Genomic DNA, 16,953 nt, shown 5'->3' with positions numbered 1-16,953 from the left:
ACAAGGTGTAAATGGGCAATTACAATGCCCATGCATGTTTTAAAAATACTTTGCATTGAAGACACTCCGAATAACCCATACTCCTTGATACCAAGAATCGGTAATTACAGAGCATTCCAGCTAATCACCAATCTACCACGGTCTGCAAGTGGGCATTCAAGAACGAAGGTGTTGTAATGAAAAGAGTTTTACTTGAAGAATACAAGAGTAGTAACAACGATTACCATGACTGAGTGCACTAGAGAAATAACAAAGCCAAACTAAGATATAGCAAGAGACGTATTAACGAGTGTTGTAGTTACGGAGGTTTGGTCATCAACCATTGATCCTCCTAGTACCATCGACAGATTGTAATATAGACTCCACAGAAAATGTTAAGCCAGTCATGTAAGTGAAGGGGATGAAAATGCAGAATCCTCAGAGATTTCCATAGATAATCCCGGGGAACCCATAGAACTACACCGGAGCAGATACTATTTCCCATTCCTACCACAAACTCATAGACTCGTGCAAATTAGAGGCAAAACCCGCAATGGTAGCTGCACTGGAAACCACAAAGAAAGAGTGCTAGAACCTAAAAATCTGTGGAATGAGAGCTTTGGAGGATAAAAGGGCCGACTCTATGGCCATTAACTTTACCATCTCATCAATATCTGTGACATAGACAAGCATCCAGCAATCACAAACTTTATTACATGATAAAGAGACTATAGAACCATGGAATCATGGCCTAGGAACCCCAAAGTATGCAAGAATGAAGTATATAGATGACCACAGAATGGGTTACTTGGCAACCCCCTGGACGATCTGGAACAGAAACTAGTGCTGATCCATAGATATTTTGTGCGAGGAACTGTGTCCAGAGAACGGCGATGGCGAAATAACAAACGTGACGGTACGGAGAATAAAAGGAACTGTAGCCGCTCCCGGACTATCACAGAGGTCCTTAAAAGATTCATCGTCTTTTGTGGCAAAACTTCAATCTATAGAAGGGGAAAAGACTTGCCCAATTCAGAGTATAGCGCTTGGTGCAAACACATCGTCACGCTACTTTTTTATTCTATTTTTGACTTTTAAAACTTAGAATAACTCGATTTGTTATTTGGTAAGTAATTCTGTGGTAATTGTGCCATCTGTGAGGGAATTTGAGGTCTGGAATCGCGTTCAAAGTGACGTTGGCCAAAGTTTCTCAAAATTCGCCCTTCACACTTGCTTTAGTGACGATCTCGGCTAAGCATATATATAATAGCCATGTTAAATAAATAATGCGCGTTTAACATTCAATTTCTCCAGAAATGGTGAAGCCCGAACCAGATGTTGAGGTCCCTCCTGGTGACGCAGCCAAGGGAGCAAAATTGTTCAAGTCCAAGTGCGCTCAGTGTCACACAATTAACAAGGGTACATTTGTGCTTGCGATACTCAAATATCTACAGGTGGAAGCATTAAGCAGGGTCCCAACTTGTTTGGATTTTATGGCCGCCAGTCTGGCGCTACTGATTTCGCCTATTCCGAAGCTAACAAGACATCAGGTTTGTCGTTTAGTCTATACCTGTACTCATAAGCTCACCCAAAGCGGCAATTTATACGCATGAAATTCATACAAACACGCAGGAATTGTATGGAGTGACAAGCATCTCTTTGTCTACTTGATCAATCCAAAGGACTACATTCCCGGCACAAAGATGGTCTTCGCCGGTCTCAAGAAGGAGAAGGACAGAGCAGACTTGATTGCCTACCTCAAGGAAGCCTCTTCCTCCGGCTAAGTGTTACGTATATGATACTCGTTTAGTTGTTCTCGCACAAGCATTCTGTTCCAGGTCGGTAAAACTGGCATCTATGGAAAGATTGAGTTGTCCAGTGAATATGACAATTGACTCTCTGTACTCCTTTGGACACAAGTTGCCTTCCCGGTCCGAGGAATAAAAGTACATTTCGTGTATCCCTATGAGCCACAAGTCTTTCGGAAATGCTGATTTTCTTCCGTCTGCGTCTCTCGTAAAAAAGCTAGTCGTGGCTAGCAGGAAATGTGCAGCTTGTGGGTATTCATCTATTGATCGACTGAAAATTCACTGGATATTTCTCTAATCACTGAATCCGCATTTCGTCACAGAGGGGAAGGTTAAGGGTTAAAAATCGGCTCAAAATGTCTGCTTTGGATTTTTTACACAATGCTCTCACAGTTGGTAACACGAGACTGCGCATAGAAAAGGATGACAGGGACACTGTCATCTTCTTTTTCATGGTTCTCTCAGTTGTGAGATTAGTAATGGTAGGAGTAAACAACGCATCTGCCAGAGGAATCCCCTCGTTGGTTCCATATCTCTTGAAGAAGCTGAACATTTGTCACCCCAAGAAAAAGCACAAGTTGGCTGAGTCCCTGTGGTTTGTCAGTTGAGTTGTAAATGATATTTTTAGGTACTTTGTGTGGCATTCAACTTCCCTGCTCTTTACTATCGAGGCATTGCAAAAGGAGTATGGAGTAGAGGGGAATTTTGGATGGCTATACCACCTGTTGCGTGACCAAAGAGGGATCTGGTGTGTTTTATTTCGTGCATGTAAACTCTTCTAGGTTCTTTACTGACCCACCAATAACTGGAGGGAAGATAATAGCAAAATGGCCCTTGATTGTCATGTCTCCAGAGGCGAAAACGCTCATACTAATGTGCACTGGTTTTTGGATCTCCTGTCTAGTCTACATAAACTGGGAAACCAGAAGGTCAGACATGGAGATTTTGCGCTTTCACCATATAACCACTATACTTTTGATTATAGTTGCCCATATATACAACTTTTACAGGATATCATTAGTAAGTTTTGAGGCTCTGTCTAATCTCCTTTAGCTTATAATATTATTTCACGATGTACCGGATGTACTCTTGTATGCAACAAAGTCCTTGTCGTACACAAAGTTTGTGCATAAAGGCATAACCACGATATTCTTTGTACTTTATGGGTTATCACATTTTCTTGGTCGTTTTATTCTTCTCTCAAAATACATTGTGTATCCACTGCTGTTAAACCTTGACCCATTTGAGCATGTTGGAGGGAAAATTACAAAAGCATGGGAGCTACCAGGAGGTATTTTCTGCCCTATTTCTATAATCTGTCTTACGGTTAGTTTATTCCTGCAATTACAAGGATACAGATCATGAACATTTACTGGCTAAATCTAATTATCAAAGTATTTAGAATGGCTGTGTTAGAGAATGGAGACGTGGGTAAGACTATTTTTTAAATTTATCTGAACCTTAGAGGATATTCGTGAAGAGGACGATGACTAGATTGTAATTAACCCTTCCTTTTATATTCAAAAGGGATATATAGCCTTAGGCATAGTAGTTTCTTGTCAAAACAAATTTCATTTATCGATAATAAGTCATCATCAATTTCGTATCCATTATATACTAAAAGCAAATCCTCCATTAATAAAAGCCCTCTGTATAAAAATGTTTAAAGTAACAAGAACAAACCCCCTTTTATTCTTGTATGCTTGAAGCTCATCTAGTATCATATTCTTTAGATCCATCACAGATGCTTGGTCTAGTATTTCAAAAGAAAGTTTTCGAGTGTTGAATACAGAAATGATCGGTGCAAATAAGAATCCACAACACGTTATTACTGAATAAATCAACTGAAAATATAAAACACAAACCTCTATAAACCTTTACGACTACGTCCACAACTACCTTCTTGTACAAAAACACAATAATTTCCGAAATCCCAGATGTGTTATAGCTCCTTATTGTATCAGCATCATCCATTAACCTGTTTCCAGAGTAAAGAACAAACATCTTACATGCAGCCTCTTGATCATTAGTGGATTCCTCAACGTCTGCATCTTCAGTCTTTCTCATTAGTAACAATTTAATCTGTGCAACTGTAAAATCTTCATCGATATTTTCTAGCGTAAACCTCGAGGGATTGTCATGGTCAGAATAGTCACTAACTATCAACTTTACCATTGTAATCACTATTAGAGCAAATTGGCAAATTACGGACAAATTTAGAATCTCAAATCAACTAGCGCTTGAGTCTACTCACCACGCAACTTGATAGCTATACATTCTAGTGGGAATCAACCAAGTATACAAAGGTTCAATTATTTAGTTTCTGTCTTTAAGATTTAAAGCAAATACAGCCTACTTCCTCTTGTACCTCTTACAAGCGTCATTCTTGACTTCAGTAAGCGATTGTATAGTTTCCTCTGGACACTTGTTCAGACAACTGTTTGTCAATAAATCCTAAAGTATCATTATGGTATCATCAATAGAATAGACTTACACTCATGCATTCACAGTTTGACATGCACTTTTTCATAAACTCATCGAGAGATTTGAATCCACAGGCAAACAAGCAACTGTAATCTGCAAAATTCATTAACAGATGATGCACACTACAAACCATCGTCTTCATTCTCTTCTCCTGCTTCTCCGGGCTGTTCCTCAGTAAACTCCGTATCCAGGTCCACCCCGAGTGTCTTGTAGATGGAATTGTCCTCTGGAACTAGAAAATGTTGACAAAATTGTATAAACATACGTGCTGTAAGTTTTTGATGTCCCCATTCCAGGACGTCCATAAACGACTGTTTAGCAAAGTTTCCGATATCCTTAATATCGTGGGTCTTCCTAAGCTCATTTACGGACACTAGAAAGTTATATTGATGGGGAGTCGAATTACCTGCTACAAGGATTGAGCACAGCATACGGCACCCAATCATTACATAATTGTCATTACGATACAATAGCGAATATAGAGGTTTGAATGAGTCAACAACACCAAGGTCCTCGTCAAACAAATTAGGGAATAGCCAAAAATCGAATCCACAGAACCAGAGTGCCAAAAAGAGAATCAAACGAAGTATGATTGCCACCAACTGCAAAGAGATGAATGCAACGAGGTAAACGCACCAAAAAGGAGAGCAAAACCACAGAAAGATACCACATTGACAACTTCAAATAGAGTGGCCAAGCTTGAAACATGCACATTGCCTAAATAATAAAAAGAGTGGCTGTATACTTACAAAAATCCCAAAAATCATTGCACAAAGCATGAAGTAGTTCCACTTCTGACTGCCTTCATAGGACAAAATGTAGAATCCGACAGAGTCAAAATGCTGCTTCTGTGTCTTTATCAACCTCTTTGGCCATGTTGGTCTCTTGTAGGATCCAGTCTCTGTTTTTTCCAGACATCCTTCCAGCTAAAAATTAAGTTTTGAGGGTAACATAGCATACCGGATGGTACTGTGCACGATACATGAATCCATTTTCAATGAGGGCGTCGACAAATCTTGCAACATCTTCGGTATCTTCAATGGTTGTACCGTCCAGGTAGCTCGGGCACTGCACATTCTAATATTCATGGGTGTCAACAAACAGTTTTGTGGATTGTTTCCTTGTGTTTAACGATACACTTTAGCAACTCATCAGCTCTAGTGTATTGAACTGCCCTTTTTCCGACCTGAAGGTGTAAATTTTGCGACTAGGACGAAGGTGATTTACCTCAGCGGCCGATTTGATCTTGATTCCACCATTTAGGATGGTATCCATGAAGGATGTCAACTCCTTATGAATCCTTTCTTCTCTCTGAAGGCGAGTGTTTGGACATTGCGAATTTAAACGTACAGTTGTTCCCATGGTTCCGACTAGCAGCTAAACGGCATGATCCAGAGGAAATCCAAAGATTAAGTTGTTTATAAATGTTGGACGAAACCTCAAAAATTTACTCTGGAAACCAAAGTTTTTATTTTAGTGCGCAGGCCCCGTTTCCACCACCTTGGGTGTCGAGGCGCTCAGTCGACAAGAATCTACACATGAGGGCGTTATAGCGTTTTTTCTACATTCCAAGTTTCCGCTAGAGACTTGAGATTCAGCGCAGTAGTTTTTGGAAACGGTCGCCGGATATGAAGATACCGAGACAGATCGTCTACGAACTCGCTCGTGGGTTTAGAGGCCGCAGTAAACGCTGCATCAAGCTGTCTTCGACTCGTGTTGCCAAAGCCCTGCAGCACTCGTTCACCTCTAGACGCAATCGCCAAAAGTACATTAGGGTAAGACAACACGTTTATTCATACACTCTGCAATTAGGTCCACTGGATTTCAACCATCAATCGCGCAGCCAGAGAGTGGAACATGATCTACTCGAGGTTCATGGGATCTCTGAATAGCATGAACTGTTGGCTCTCGAGAAAGTCGCTCTACATACTCTCGTTGAATGAACCGGTAACATTCAAAAGCATCGTAGATGAGTGCAAGTACGCACGCAGCGAACCGAAAACAAAAGTTAGGGATATAAGCAACTTGTAAATGCTGTACATTTTATTGCAATACAGCCTTGTGCCACTAAATTCTAGTCTTGTACTTTACGGAATTGTCAATCTCTCCAGAAATGTAAAGGTTTAGGGACATTTTAAGAGTTTCTGTTCTATAAAGAGACAATGCAAACTGGGACGGTAGTCCGCATGCTCTCTAGCGTTTTCAGGGTCTCAGCATTTTCGCCAGTGTCAGCACAACGGGGTATCATGGTTAAGAATCGGAGCTACCAGCGATGAGTAATGTGGACATTGCGTTGTCACATCTCAGATTGTCCCTATTTTGTGCCAATGTTGGAACAGTGGCTAAATGGACACTTTCCAGAGATGAGTGGAGAGGGACCATTACAGGTTCCCTCCAGGGTTAAACCTAGAGAGGAGTCATAAATGACTATTTATAACATCCTTTGCATATGTACGCTCCAGTAGTTGGTCCGTGGACTGATAAAGTATCTACGGAACAAAGGATGAGGATGCCAAGGTTGAGTTTGCACGAACTGATTTTTCAAATATGGTCTATATCAGTGGATCACCAGACAAGAGAGGTTCAGGATCCTATAAAGTTATTAACAGATTTCAGTATACTGTCGAAATAATCCAGACGGTTATCTGTGGTCCATAGAGACCGTAATTTCTACCATACACATCCATACGTCTTAGGTAGTTTATCGACATTAGTAAAGAATGACTCCATTACATCCAGGAAGAATAAAAAAGTCTGTGGAGGAAGAGGAAGAAGAATGTGTAGGACCTCCCCATGGCTCTTCTCCCTCAGTTTATTCCTTCATAGGAATACTCACCGGGTCATCAATGCGGTTTATCTATAGATTACAATGGTTACAGTATGAATGGTTAGTGATTAAATGTAGAGTGGCTAGGAATGGAGTGTTAGGAAGACTTGCTTGAGAAGGAATGTCTCTAGGGGACCACAGACAACAGGGATGTACTGCTAAAAGATATAGGCGTATATAATGGAATGGCAAGAGTGTTAAATGTGCAGGCAACATCATATATGATGGTCAATAATGGGCTTTTATGTGATCATCTGCTTTCTCCGCATGGTACAGACCATGTCTATGGATCACATAAGCTGTCCGTACTACCAGAGGTAGTCATGACCTACTGGTATCCTAGACTAGGTAGTAGATCACTATGGAGTGACTGTAACGAATGGAAGAGTTATGCGAATTCATCCTCAGATGAATGAGTTACCATTAGGAAATGCTAAGCATTGAGTTGTATAATGCAACAGCAAAAGGATACGAGTTTCTAATGTTTGGTATGAAGAAGAATGGAAGACTACTATGTAAGGATGGGAGTCGTGGAGACTATATGAACGTAGCAAATGGAGGGGTCTCTTCAACTTCTAGCCAATGATATGGTATATAATGGTGTGAACAACAGGTAAGATCACAAGATGACTGATGGGAACTTCAGAAGATTCCACTCAGAAAGGCGCCATGTTTATGGCAGGGCTGACTCTTTTGCAGTCTCTCCGTGTGGCTTTAACTGGAGCAAAGTTTGCAATGGATAGATTTAAAATTCCGCAGCAGTATGCCAGTTCGTTCATTAACATGGTCCACAATCCTATGGAACTGGCAACGTTTACTGGAATGGCTATTATGACTGGTCTCTCATTTGCACCCGGCCTTAATAACTATTTCAAGTACTTGGCCGCTGTAACAAATATGACACTATGCCTTTCCTTCATTATACTTCTCATCGCATTCACGTCAGGAGGTCAAATGGGAGATCTAACCTTCTACTACTGGACTATTGTCTTTGGCTCATTTATCTATGGAATGAATGTGGCAACTGTAATGACAGTGGCAAGTGCAGATGCTGCCCTTTTCAATGTAGGTATTCCTCTCTCTGGTATTCAGGTTTCTCTCTACTACTTTATCTTTACTAAACTTGCTAATCGGTATAAATGGTCAAACGTCAGTTACAAGATTATTGTTTGGCAGCTTGTCATTGCGATATTGATATCAGCAATATCTGCCGGTCTCTGGATTGCTGTTGCTATTACTACTGAAGGAGCTAAAGAAGATGGCCAATCTGCTTCTCTGGGTGAGGCTTACAAGGCCTGGTCTCCGATTCTTATGGGTGTAGTTGGTATGGGTGGAATCTATGCCTTTTATCCAGCCATAGCTCCTTACAAGTTAACCGATGTAGGCACTGGCTACACTATTGATCTGGTTGTTTTATTCGTTAGTGCGGTTCCTGGTATTTTAATTGTCATCCTATGCCTGGAGCAAGTTGGTATTGGTCCAGACCAACCATGGGAAAATTTGTATGCATTATGGCATCTTGCTTGGATTCTGGCAATTCCTCACATTACGGTTATGTTTTTGTGTTTGTACATACTTCATCATCCTTATGGTAGACTAGCAAGTTCTGTAAAGAGCAGTGGTTTAAAGGTTGGACTCATTACCATTACGCTAAAGTTCAATGAGGAATGGTTAAAGGCAGTGTCTTATGCTGGAGGTGGCAAACAGAATGGTAAATACTGCACAGAATGCAAAGAAAAGAACTGCCAAGGAGACTGCCAATGTGGATGCAACTGCAGTGGAAGTTCTGGATCCTGTGTTCCTGAAAACTGTACATCTACTAACTGCCAATGCTGTAAAGACAAGGGAGGTACTATTGCATGCTTAAACACATTTACTTCACAAGGTTTAATGTTAGTCTTGGCATTTACTGGAGATGGTTATCTCAAGACCTATTCTAAGTATGAGAACGATAGGGATAAATGGCCCACTAAAGACTTTGGGTTCTTTAAGTCCTTAGGATACTGGATAGGAAGTGGAGTATCTGAGGCATGTAAGAGTGTCAAGTCTTCCTTTACCAAGAATGTTAGATGCAAGGTTTTGGGTAAATCAGAGGCTCTACTCATTGTCTATGAAGATCAGGAATTTTAGTGAATGGCCACTAGGGAGCTCTTTGAAGAAGCTCATCTCTGGACATTTGTCCCTGCATTGAGAGTCTAGTGGAGAGTCTGATAGGAATCCTACTGGGCTGTGAGGACTCATACTGAGGAGACATTCAATGATAAAGAGTTATGCTCATGCTGTTTGTCAGTTGTCTGATAAGGATAGAGATTCTTGGCCTACTTCACGTTATGGGTTTTGGAGTTTGTCTGTCATCCAGTAGACTATCCGTAGGGATCGTTCAGAAGACTGTGTTGATAGTTGTTCATCTTGTTCTGTGGACACTCTCTGACGGTGAGCTAGTTGTGAGGGAGGATGAAGAGGGGTAGATAGGAGATAGTCATTGATATCAGAGTTTTGAAAGGATTTTAAGATAGAGCAAAGAATGGATGTTTGTAGATGTGGATATACGCAAAAAGTGCAGAAATAGATGTACATGCCCAAAGAGTGCAGGTCTTATAACTACTAAAACGGGTTCACTAAAAAATGCTGCAGACTACGGATATTGTACTCATGAGAAAGACTCTGGGGAAAGGATAAAGGGACTTAACTATGGTAGACAATCTCTTCAAATAGAAAATGGGAACTCATCCATACCATTTACCGATACACATGGTAGATCAGAGGTAGTTACCGTCTATTATCGTGAAGATAGTAACAGGAATCGCATAAAGGTACCCCTCATTCTTGGAATTAAAGATCATAAAGGAGCAGGTTATACATGGTACGAAAATCTGGGTGGAAATAACTTAACATGGAAAAAGATTGAGGATACTCATGACTTTCCTAAAAGTGATTCTGGATTAGCAGGTCCCTTGTTCAAGGAAAACCTTGATAGAGTTGCCTGCTCTCTTCATAACCTTCATAAAGTTGATATTTCAAATGATGGACAGAACTCCTATTATTGCAAAATATGTACCAAATCCAAGGTTACCCTTACACATGAAAAGATTCAAGAAATATACGCTAAGATTAATCACAGTCCACAAGAAAGTACTCCTTATCATGTTACACACGAGAGAAACCTGGTAAAATATAAAGAGACGAGCGAACATTCTAAATTACTCTCTGTTAATAAGAATGATACTATCTCTGTTTTCTACTGGGAAGGTGATGATAAGCGTGAGAATCCTCTCCTGATAGAGGTTAAATCGTCTAAAGCAGAATCTACTTGGTACGAGAATCTATGGGAATCGGGTACTAAAAAGCATGTTGTGTGGAAAAGGTTGGAATCAACAGGGACTTCTGGATTCTCTTCCTATGGAGTAGATCTTAAGGTTAAACTTGACTCTCTTAGTTGCGCACTCAATAAGGCAGTTAGAATTAAGTTAGGACTGGACTCTGGTTGTCATGATTCTAGGGATACCAAACACAATAATAGAATAAAGGCTTTTCATAATGGAACTGTTGATAAAGCCTTCTTTCTTTCGGCCTATGAATACAGCAATAACAAACCTGATGGAGGACCGTTCTCTGTGGCAGAATTGTTGGTTCAGGGTGCAAGACAGACCTTTCCAGGTGCTACATTTTTCAAGGATGTTACCAAGCTTTCTTCGTATGCATCCTTCTGTGATCCCACCAATCCATTTCTACTCTGTATAGAATTTGGAAATAATAGTGATAAGAAATATCAATGGTACTGGAAAAAAGATAAGGGGAATGATTGGCAAGTATATGGATCATTCTCTACCAAGTCTTCTAGGGATGTTAATAGTCAAATTGGGGGAATTTTTACTAATGTTAAAGGTTCTCTTATGATAAAAACATGTATTCCTCATAAACCTCCAAAAGAGGGGGTCAAAATAAATATAACCGAACAACCGAGGGATGAGAAACTTTCTGGTACATATCAGGCAACCTCTGGTACAACCCCTGTTTTAGTGCTTATTTCCAGAGATGATAAAACTCTTCCGCATGGATTCTTTAGTATTACTCACAAACCTTTAGGTACAGGATATTTCAAGCTAAGTAGAAATTTAGGCAATGGAGATCAAATAGGAAAAGGAGGGGGGACAATACCTGATGCTAAGGAAGTCTCTGTATACTACTGGAATGGTGAACCTACTTTACCTATCCTACTTGGAATTACCACAAAGGATAGTAGTAAACCAAAGTACTATAGCAGAGGCAATCAAAGAGGCAGTTCCTGGATACAAGGCGATAATGCTAGTAAAAAATTTGAATATCTACTAGACGAGTATAATTGCCAAAGAAATAATGCAGTTCCATTTAATCTAAGTGATCCAGAAAATTCATCGAACCTTTATACTGATGGTCAAGTGCCTCCATGTATAAAGGATCATAGAAAGATAGAATCTACTGTCTCTCCAAAACATCCTCTTGGGGGTGAATACGCTATGAAAGAATACACTGTCAATGGTGATGCGAGAATATCCAGGGTAACTTTCAGCAGAAAAGACACTGATATGGCCACTAAATATACCATAACTAAGGTTTTAGTATATTACCGGAAGAATGAAAACAGGATTGACAATATTCCTCTTCTTGTAGGATTTGTAAAAAGTGACAATAGTGGTTCTATCTTCTTCGAGAATCTTGGAAGTCCATATTATACAAAATGGAAACCAATTGGAGAAAGTGAATCAAAATCTTACTATGACAAAGGTGGATTCGGTTCTACTCCACAACAAGCACTTACAGATAAGCTCGATGAAGTGGGTTGCAGGGTTAATCATATAGTTAAAATAAATATATCAAATAAGGGTAATCCAGACAAATACTGTCACAAAAACTGCACTAATAAGAGGATAAAGGTTATTAACACTAATATTAGCATCTCTGGGTATACCGGCTATGATCATACCTCTGCAATAAAGGCTCAGAAGACCTTTACAGTAACTGCTATAATAAATAATGGCAAAGAAAAAAATGCGAATATAACCAGTTTTTTCCCACTAAGAGAAGTTTTAAAGGTCACTGTCTATTTCCAAAACTGTAATGGTCTTCCGGTTGCAATACACATCCAAAAGGAAAAGGGCGAAGAGTGGCTTAAGAATGAAAACGGAAATGAACAATTGGTGCAGTTTAATCCAAATGATAACGAACTACAGAACTGCCGAGGAATTCAGGGATTACCTATAACTCAAGGTACTCAATCAACATTCTCTGAAGATAGTTCAAGTGACTCCGATGAAGAATCTCAGGATGGTAATCCAGGAGATGGAAATTTTAGTGGATTATTTGACTGGTCATGGGAATCACTTGTTTCTAGTCTTGCTGGAGCTATGATAGATGGACCAACTCAAGCAGTTTATGGTTTTGCTAAAGTTAATGAAGCTATATCTAAAATACTCCCTGGCCCTAATGTTTTTGACAACAGTGGACTAGCAGGAGGGTTATCTGGTGATGATGGAGCTACTGCTAAAGGCCTTGAAGCAGATGTAAAAAATCCTGCCTCTGTACTTCCTCAACCTGAAGGTGGAGGACATGGCTCTGATAATGCTAGTGGAGTACTAGACTCTAGTACTGAAGCCTCCGCTCTATCAGACATTTCTCCTGGAGCTGAACCTGCTGATCTTCCTACTCAATCTCCTCTTATTGCTGAAGGTCTTACTGGTCTAGCTACTCTTGGATATGTCGCCGCATGTGGTGCTTCAGGCTCCATTACTGGGTTTACTTACTGGATCTACAAGCGCTTTGCTGGAGAACCATGGGTAAGGCAGATCTAATGAGTCTATAAAGATCCCTGTGTACATCCTATTCTCCATTCTTGCTACTTCTGCGGGATCCGGATTAACTGGTTTCTTAGGATATAAGGGTTATAAGTTATACCAAAACTTTAAAGGAGATCCTTGGGTCAGACAGATTTAATGGGAGTCTATGGAGATACTCTAGATACTAGCTACAAATACTACAGGCTATAAGAAACAGGCGACCAACAAACCTGTATCACATAGCAAGTCATCTACATGCCCTGGAGGATTCTGTCTACTCCTTCAAATCTTTCAAGATTTATTTTGAGATTGTTATCTTGTTGATGTGAATGGGTACTGAGTAGTTGGTGTTAATTTGTTGGTTTGTTTTTGTTTCATGTTAGTTGTTTCTCTTCTTGTTGGGTCATTGTCTGTACTATAGTCTCCTCTACTGTTGATTGGTAGGTTCCTTTTCTCAAGAAATGTACCCTTATAACAAAACGAGTAGTGTTGTATACCAAGAGTTAAGGTGAGAGACTCTAGCATTCCAGTATATCAACAAGTTTAGTAATTCCATGACTAACACCATTAACCGTAAAGAGACCACCTCTCAGGGAATGTTCAAATTTCCGACAGCCATCGCCGATATGACTGAGCAGTACAGCCATCTTTATATTAGCACCTCCAAAACTGTACGTTCCATCTGTGTTTGAGAGATCGAGAGCAAGATTATGAATACGAAGAGTTTCTTTAGAAGAAGTAGTAACCTCAATCCAGGAGTTTCCACCCCCGGCGTTTCTTCTGAAATATCTCTGCCTACTAGTTTGATAGAGAATGAAGATGGGATTTGTTTCACCAGAAGCTTTCCAGTATACTTTGATAAGGTTTACACCCTTAATAGATGGTAGTCCAAGTTGCCAAGTATTACCATCCTTAAAGCCAGAGACTGAAGTAATAGTATGTCCGTAGGTGATGGTATCTCCGGAAGAATCGCTCTTGTATACGTGGATATTTGCTCTATTACAACCACTGGGACACTCGTAAGGGGTACCACTACCCTGCTTAGAGAGGTCTACAATGTGAGCCTTATTCTTTTTGCAGTTCTGCTCATTCAACTTGTCCTTGAGATTAGTAGTGCTTATTTGGTTATCATTATCCCAACTATCTCTACCATTAGTAGTATAATACTCATTTCCTATACCAAGTTGAATTAGGAGGGGATTGCTGAAACTATTATCCCCTGACCAGTAGTATACTGAGACGCTAGTATAACCAGTTAAGTCAGGAAATCCCTCCTGAGGAGTTCCTCCCTTATTAATACTCCCTATTTTGCCACCTTTTGGAGTATGTGTTAACTTTCTATACGTTCCTTCCGGGTCAGGATACCAGTCATCCGTCAGGTTTACTCTTCCACCATTACTTTCATAATAGTATCCTTTATCATCTGATTGGATTTGTCCTACTCCGCTTCCAGAATGTTTACTGATGTCAACAATGACACCCTCTTTGCTCATACCACATCTTCACTCACTAGTATACCACACTGGTTCCTCATACCATCACCAGTTGTCATACTCAATTCATTTATTCTTCAATGGTAATCTATCAATGTCTCAACTGGTGTGAGCAGAATGGTTAGTATGGATGAATGTTGACTAGCTATGAATGCTAACATACATGTATATAAACCTGCTCTATATAACTCCATAATTGGGAAATATGAATAAAGTAGATCTTTAGTTACTACTTGATCGTTCCAAATATCTTCTTATGGAGCACATTCTACTTCCTATCAGATGTACTAATATATGGCAACTTCCTTGGGACATTAGTGGAGAGATAACGAACATTAGGTGACTCTTTAAAACCCTCACGTAGTATGGTAGCTTTGTAAGAACCCCTTTCATGGACTTTTCGGGTAGCACACACTAGAACGACACTAGTCTACTATTTTACATCTATAATACACCCACAAAACGCATGGATATACCTTGCTTAGACGTTTAGAAGATCCATCTTCCTCTACCAACTTCATGATTATCCCGCCACTTATTCACGATAGGGATCATCTGTCACCTTGTCCAGTCACAATAGTTGACTGACCATGATTGGAAACAGGTAGAATGGCCTCACTATTGTTGATTTCAAGAATAATACTCTACTTCTGTAGTTGATAGAACACTTGAGGAAGCAAAGAGAAGGGCTGTTGCCGTCGGCCATACTGCGTATAATATACCGGATCCCATCCGAACTCCGAAGTCAAGTTGCGCTAGGCCCGGATAGTACTGGGGTGGGGGACCGCCCGGGAACACCTTTGGGTGCCGACGGCCTATTTATTTGTTTCTTTTTCTCTTCTTGTACACTGTTTATAGATTCCTACTGCTCGCATCTGTAGGGAGCGTTCTAGGTGTGGATTCCATGTTTACGTGTGTAGCTGGCGGCGACTATGGCTTCGATTGCGAGTGAAGTCATTTATCCTCCTTCTTACGTCAGAACTGTGATTGACAAAACTGCGCAGTTTGTTGCCAAGAATGGAGAGCAGTTTGAGCAAAAGATTCGCCTCGAACAGTACGATGGATCAGGGGCTTCGAGCTCCAAGTTCTCCTTTCTGGAGCCAGGCAACGCCTACTATACCTACTACAGGCTAAAACTGTCGGAACTACAGGGGAACAAGGGTAAGTCTGACTCCTATTCCTACATTTGTCATTTAGTTGTTGACCTTGTCCCTTCGATTCCTCAGGCCATTCTCGATAAGCGCAAGAAGCTCGAGCTCAAGAATAAGCAGAAGGAACAGCTGCTGGCACTATCAGACTTTGGGTCGTCCTCAGAGGCCCTGGAGAGACCTGAAAGTGACGTCTTCACATTTGAACAGCCGTACATTACTTCTCTGGACATGTTCGTTTTCTTGCTCTTTCCTCCTACAATTCATCGCACACCAATCATGGCATCTTCAGGGACATTATAAAGCACACTGCCCTCTTTGTTGCTAGGAATGGACAAAAGTTTCTGGTAGAGTTGACAAAGCGTGAGAGGAGTAACCCTCAATTCGACTTTCTGAACCCATCGCATCATCTGTTTGGCTACTTTAGCAACCTTACGGATGCATATACAAAGTGTTTGCTCCCTCCAGGACCTCAGATTGAACGGCTAAAGACTATTGCCAAAGATAGAATAAAGTACTTGAGAATCTGCCAGAGACGTGCAGACTGGGACGCTCAAGAGGCGGCCAAGATTGAGGCAGAGGCCAGGAGAAAGGAGGAAGAGAGAGCAGAGATGCAGTCAATCGATTGGTATTCTTTCTTTATCGCAGAGACCATCAACTTTAGTGATGTAAGTTTTACACTCTCATCGTCTATAAAAAACGTGCAGTTTAAAGACGATTTGCCGGTGCCCATTGATTTCTCACAGCCAGAGGCCCTGGCTAAGCTTACCTTTAAATCGCTCTTTACCCCCAAGACTACAAAGGAGGATGCGCCGCCACCACCAATTGTCACTGTTGACGATGTGGATGTTGCAGAGTGTACCATACCATTTGACGATGACTTGAGAAAGTCTGACGTATCAAACTTTTCAGACGTCCCACCTGCTAAAAGATCTAACCGTGAGGAGACTAGAATCGTACAAGATGGTGATGAGACCATAAAGGTCAAGAAATCGTATGTGAGGACCAAAAAGTCTTCGGGGTCGCAAATGCAAAAATGTCCAATTACCGGTCAAATGGTTCCCGCTTCAGAAATGTCCGAGCATCTTCGTATTCTCCTATTGGATCCAAAGTGGAAGTATGTTTACCCATCTCTCATAATGCATTATTCAGGCAACAAAAGGACAAGTTCATGGAAAGGGCAGCTATGGAGTCTGCATTCGCTCCTACAGAAGGTATGTCGCGATACAGTCTATACAAGATTTGCAGATATCGAAGGGAACCTGTCAAACTTTGTGGCTAGCAGACCAGACCTGTTTGGCTCTGTAGAGGATGAGGTTTGTTCTTTTTCGCCACTTAATGCATTTACAGATTTTGGATCATACAAGGGGAGGTCAGAATACAGGTGAGTACTAGGATGCA

At 40.7% G+C, this 16,953-nt stretch overlaps 10 protein-coding genes across 10 annotated transcripts; 6 read left to right on the top strand and 4 right to left on the bottom strand.

Moving 5' to 3' along the window:
* Positions 1-140: 140 nt before the first annotated feature.
* Positions 141-1,061, bottom strand: BEWA_021390 (hypothetical protein). The gene has a single exon (XM_004828900.1). The coding sequence runs from the start codon at positions 957-959 to the stop codon at positions 708-710; it is 252 nt and encodes an 83-aa protein (XP_004828957.1). The 5' UTR covers positions 960-1,061; the 3' UTR covers positions 141-707.
* Positions 1,062-1,068: 7 nt separating this feature from the next.
* BEWA_021380 (cytochrome C, putative) lies at positions 1,069-1,777 on the top strand. The gene is made up of 4 exons (XM_004828899.1): positions 1,069-1,105; positions 1,294-1,398; positions 1,434-1,529; positions 1,612-1,777. Exons 2-4 carry the CDS (start codon positions 1,296-1,298, stop codon positions 1,761-1,763), a joined length of 351 nt encoding a protein of 116 aa, XP_004828956.1. The 5' UTR covers positions 1,069-1,105; positions 1,294-1,295; the 3' UTR covers positions 1,764-1,777.
* A 366-nt stretch (positions 1,778-2,143) lies between these two features.
* Positions 2,144-3,281, top strand: BEWA_021370 (hypothetical protein; the record flags this gene model as incomplete). Its single annotated transcript, XM_004828898.1, has 5 exons — positions 2,144-2,382; positions 2,570-2,807; positions 2,841-3,113; positions 3,146-3,218; positions 3,253-3,281. The coding sequence occupies 5 exons, from the start codon at positions 2,144-2,146 to the stop codon at positions 3,279-3,281; spliced, it is 852 nt and encodes a 283-aa protein (XP_004828955.1).
* Positions 3,282-3,288: 7 nt separating this feature from the next.
* On the bottom strand, positions 3,289-3,962 carry BEWA_021360 (hypothetical protein; the record flags this gene model as incomplete). The annotated part of the gene is made up of 3 exons (XM_004828897.1): positions 3,289-3,436; positions 3,471-3,618; positions 3,653-3,962. The coding sequence occupies 3 exons, from the start codon at positions 3,960-3,962 to the stop codon at positions 3,289-3,291; spliced, it is 606 nt and encodes a 201-aa protein (XP_004828954.1).
* Positions 3,963-4,092: 130 nt separating this feature from the next.
* BEWA_021350 (translocation protein sec62, putative) lies at positions 4,093-5,759 on the bottom strand. The gene is made up of 11 exons (XM_004828896.1): positions 5,622-5,759; positions 5,499-5,582; positions 5,374-5,457; positions 5,232-5,339; positions 5,021-5,197; positions 4,908-4,988; positions 4,678-4,873; positions 4,537-4,644; positions 4,402-4,503; positions 4,282-4,364; positions 4,093-4,241 (listed from the first exon to the last, which is right to left on the bottom strand). Exons 1-11 carry the CDS (start codon positions 5,631-5,633, stop codon positions 4,140-4,142), a joined length of 1,137 nt encoding a protein of 378 aa, XP_004828953.1. The 5' UTR covers positions 5,634-5,759; the 3' UTR covers positions 4,093-4,139.
* Positions 5,760-5,790: 31 nt separating this feature from the next.
* BEWA_021340 (60S ribosomal protein L20, putative) lies at positions 5,791-6,934 on the top strand. Its single transcript, XM_004828895.1, has 2 exons — positions 5,791-6,046; positions 6,084-6,934. Exons 1-2 carry the CDS (start codon positions 5,900-5,902, stop codon positions 6,300-6,302), a joined length of 366 nt encoding a protein of 121 aa, XP_004828952.1. The 5' UTR covers positions 5,791-5,899; the 3' UTR covers positions 6,303-6,934.
* A 797-nt stretch (positions 6,935-7,731) lies between these two features.
* BEWA_021330 (hypothetical protein) lies at positions 7,732-9,228 on the top strand (the record flags this gene model as incomplete). Its single annotated transcript, XM_004828894.1, has 1 exon — positions 7,732-9,228. The coding sequence occupies one exon, from the start codon at positions 7,732-7,734 to the stop codon at positions 9,226-9,228; it is 1,497 nt and encodes a 498-aa protein (XP_004828951.1).
* Positions 9,229-9,626: 398 nt separating this feature from the next.
* On the top strand, positions 9,627-12,926 carry BEWA_021320 (hypothetical protein; the record flags this gene model as incomplete). Its single annotated transcript, XM_004828893.1, has 1 exon — positions 9,627-12,926. One exon carries the CDS (start codon positions 9,627-9,629, stop codon positions 12,924-12,926), a length of 3,300 nt encoding a protein of 1,099 aa, XP_004828950.1.
* Positions 12,927-13,429: 503 nt separating this feature from the next.
* On the bottom strand, positions 13,430-14,404 carry BEWA_021310 (hypothetical protein; the record flags this gene model as incomplete). Its single annotated transcript, XM_004828892.1, has 1 exon — positions 13,430-14,404. The coding sequence occupies one exon, from the start codon at positions 14,402-14,404 to the stop codon at positions 13,430-13,432; it is 975 nt and encodes a 324-aa protein (XP_004828949.1).
* Positions 14,405-15,336: 932 nt separating this feature from the next.
* BEWA_021300 (hypothetical protein) lies at positions 15,337-16,940 on the top strand (the record flags this gene model as incomplete). Its single annotated transcript, XM_004828891.1, has 5 exons — positions 15,337-15,565; positions 15,602-15,785; positions 15,845-16,669; positions 16,705-16,766; positions 16,801-16,940. The coding sequence occupies 5 exons, from the start codon at positions 15,337-15,339 to the stop codon at positions 16,938-16,940; spliced, it is 1,440 nt and encodes a 479-aa protein (XP_004828948.1).
* Between the last annotated feature and the right edge of the window lie 13 nt (positions 16,941-16,953).

This window comes from Theileria equi, chromosome 1 (genome assembly GCF_000342415.1).
Source record: "Theileria equi strain WA chromosome 1, complete sequence".
NCBI classification, from domain to species: domain Eukaryota; phylum Apicomplexa; class Aconoidasida; order Piroplasmida; family Theileriidae; genus Theileria; species Theileria equi.
The sequence above is the reverse complement of the archived record's forward strand: the minus strand, read 5'-3'. Positions and strand labels throughout refer to the sequence as shown.

Excerpts from the sequence above, each read along its gene's own strand:
- BEWA_021390 (XM_004828900.1), bottom strand. The coding sequence starts at position 959 with ATGAATCTTTTAAGGACCTCTGTGATAGTCCGGGAGCGGCTACAGTTC.
- BEWA_021380 (XM_004828899.1), top strand. The coding sequence starts at position 1,296 with ATGGTGAAGCCCGAACCAGATGTTGAGGTCCCTCCTGGTGACGCAGCC. Across the intron at positions 1,399-1,433 it reads GTGTCACACAATTAACAAGG|GTGGAAGCATTAAGCAGGGT; the intron begins GTACATTTGTGC and ends AAATATCTACAG. Across the intron at positions 1,530-1,611 it reads CGAAGCTAACAAGACATCAG|GAATTGTATGGAGTGACAAG; the intron begins GTTTGTCGTTTA and ends ACAAACACGCAG.
- BEWA_021350 (XM_004828896.1), bottom strand. Across the intron at positions 5,458-5,498 it reads AGATCAAATCGGCCGCTGAG|GTCGGAAAAAGGGCAGTTCA; the intron begins GTAAATCACCTT and ends TTACACCTTCAG. Across the intron at positions 4,504-4,536 it reads ACATCAAAAACTTACAGCAC|TTCCAGAGGACAATTCCATC; the intron begins GTATGTTTATAC and ends AACATTTTCTAG.
- BEWA_021340 (XM_004828895.1), top strand. The coding sequence starts at position 5,900 with ATGAAGATACCGAGACAGATCGTCTACGAACTCGCTCGTGGGTTTAGA. Across the intron at positions 6,047-6,083 it reads ATCGCCAAAAGTACATTAGG|GTCCACTGGATTTCAACCAT; the intron begins GTAAGACAACAC and ends CTCTGCAATTAG.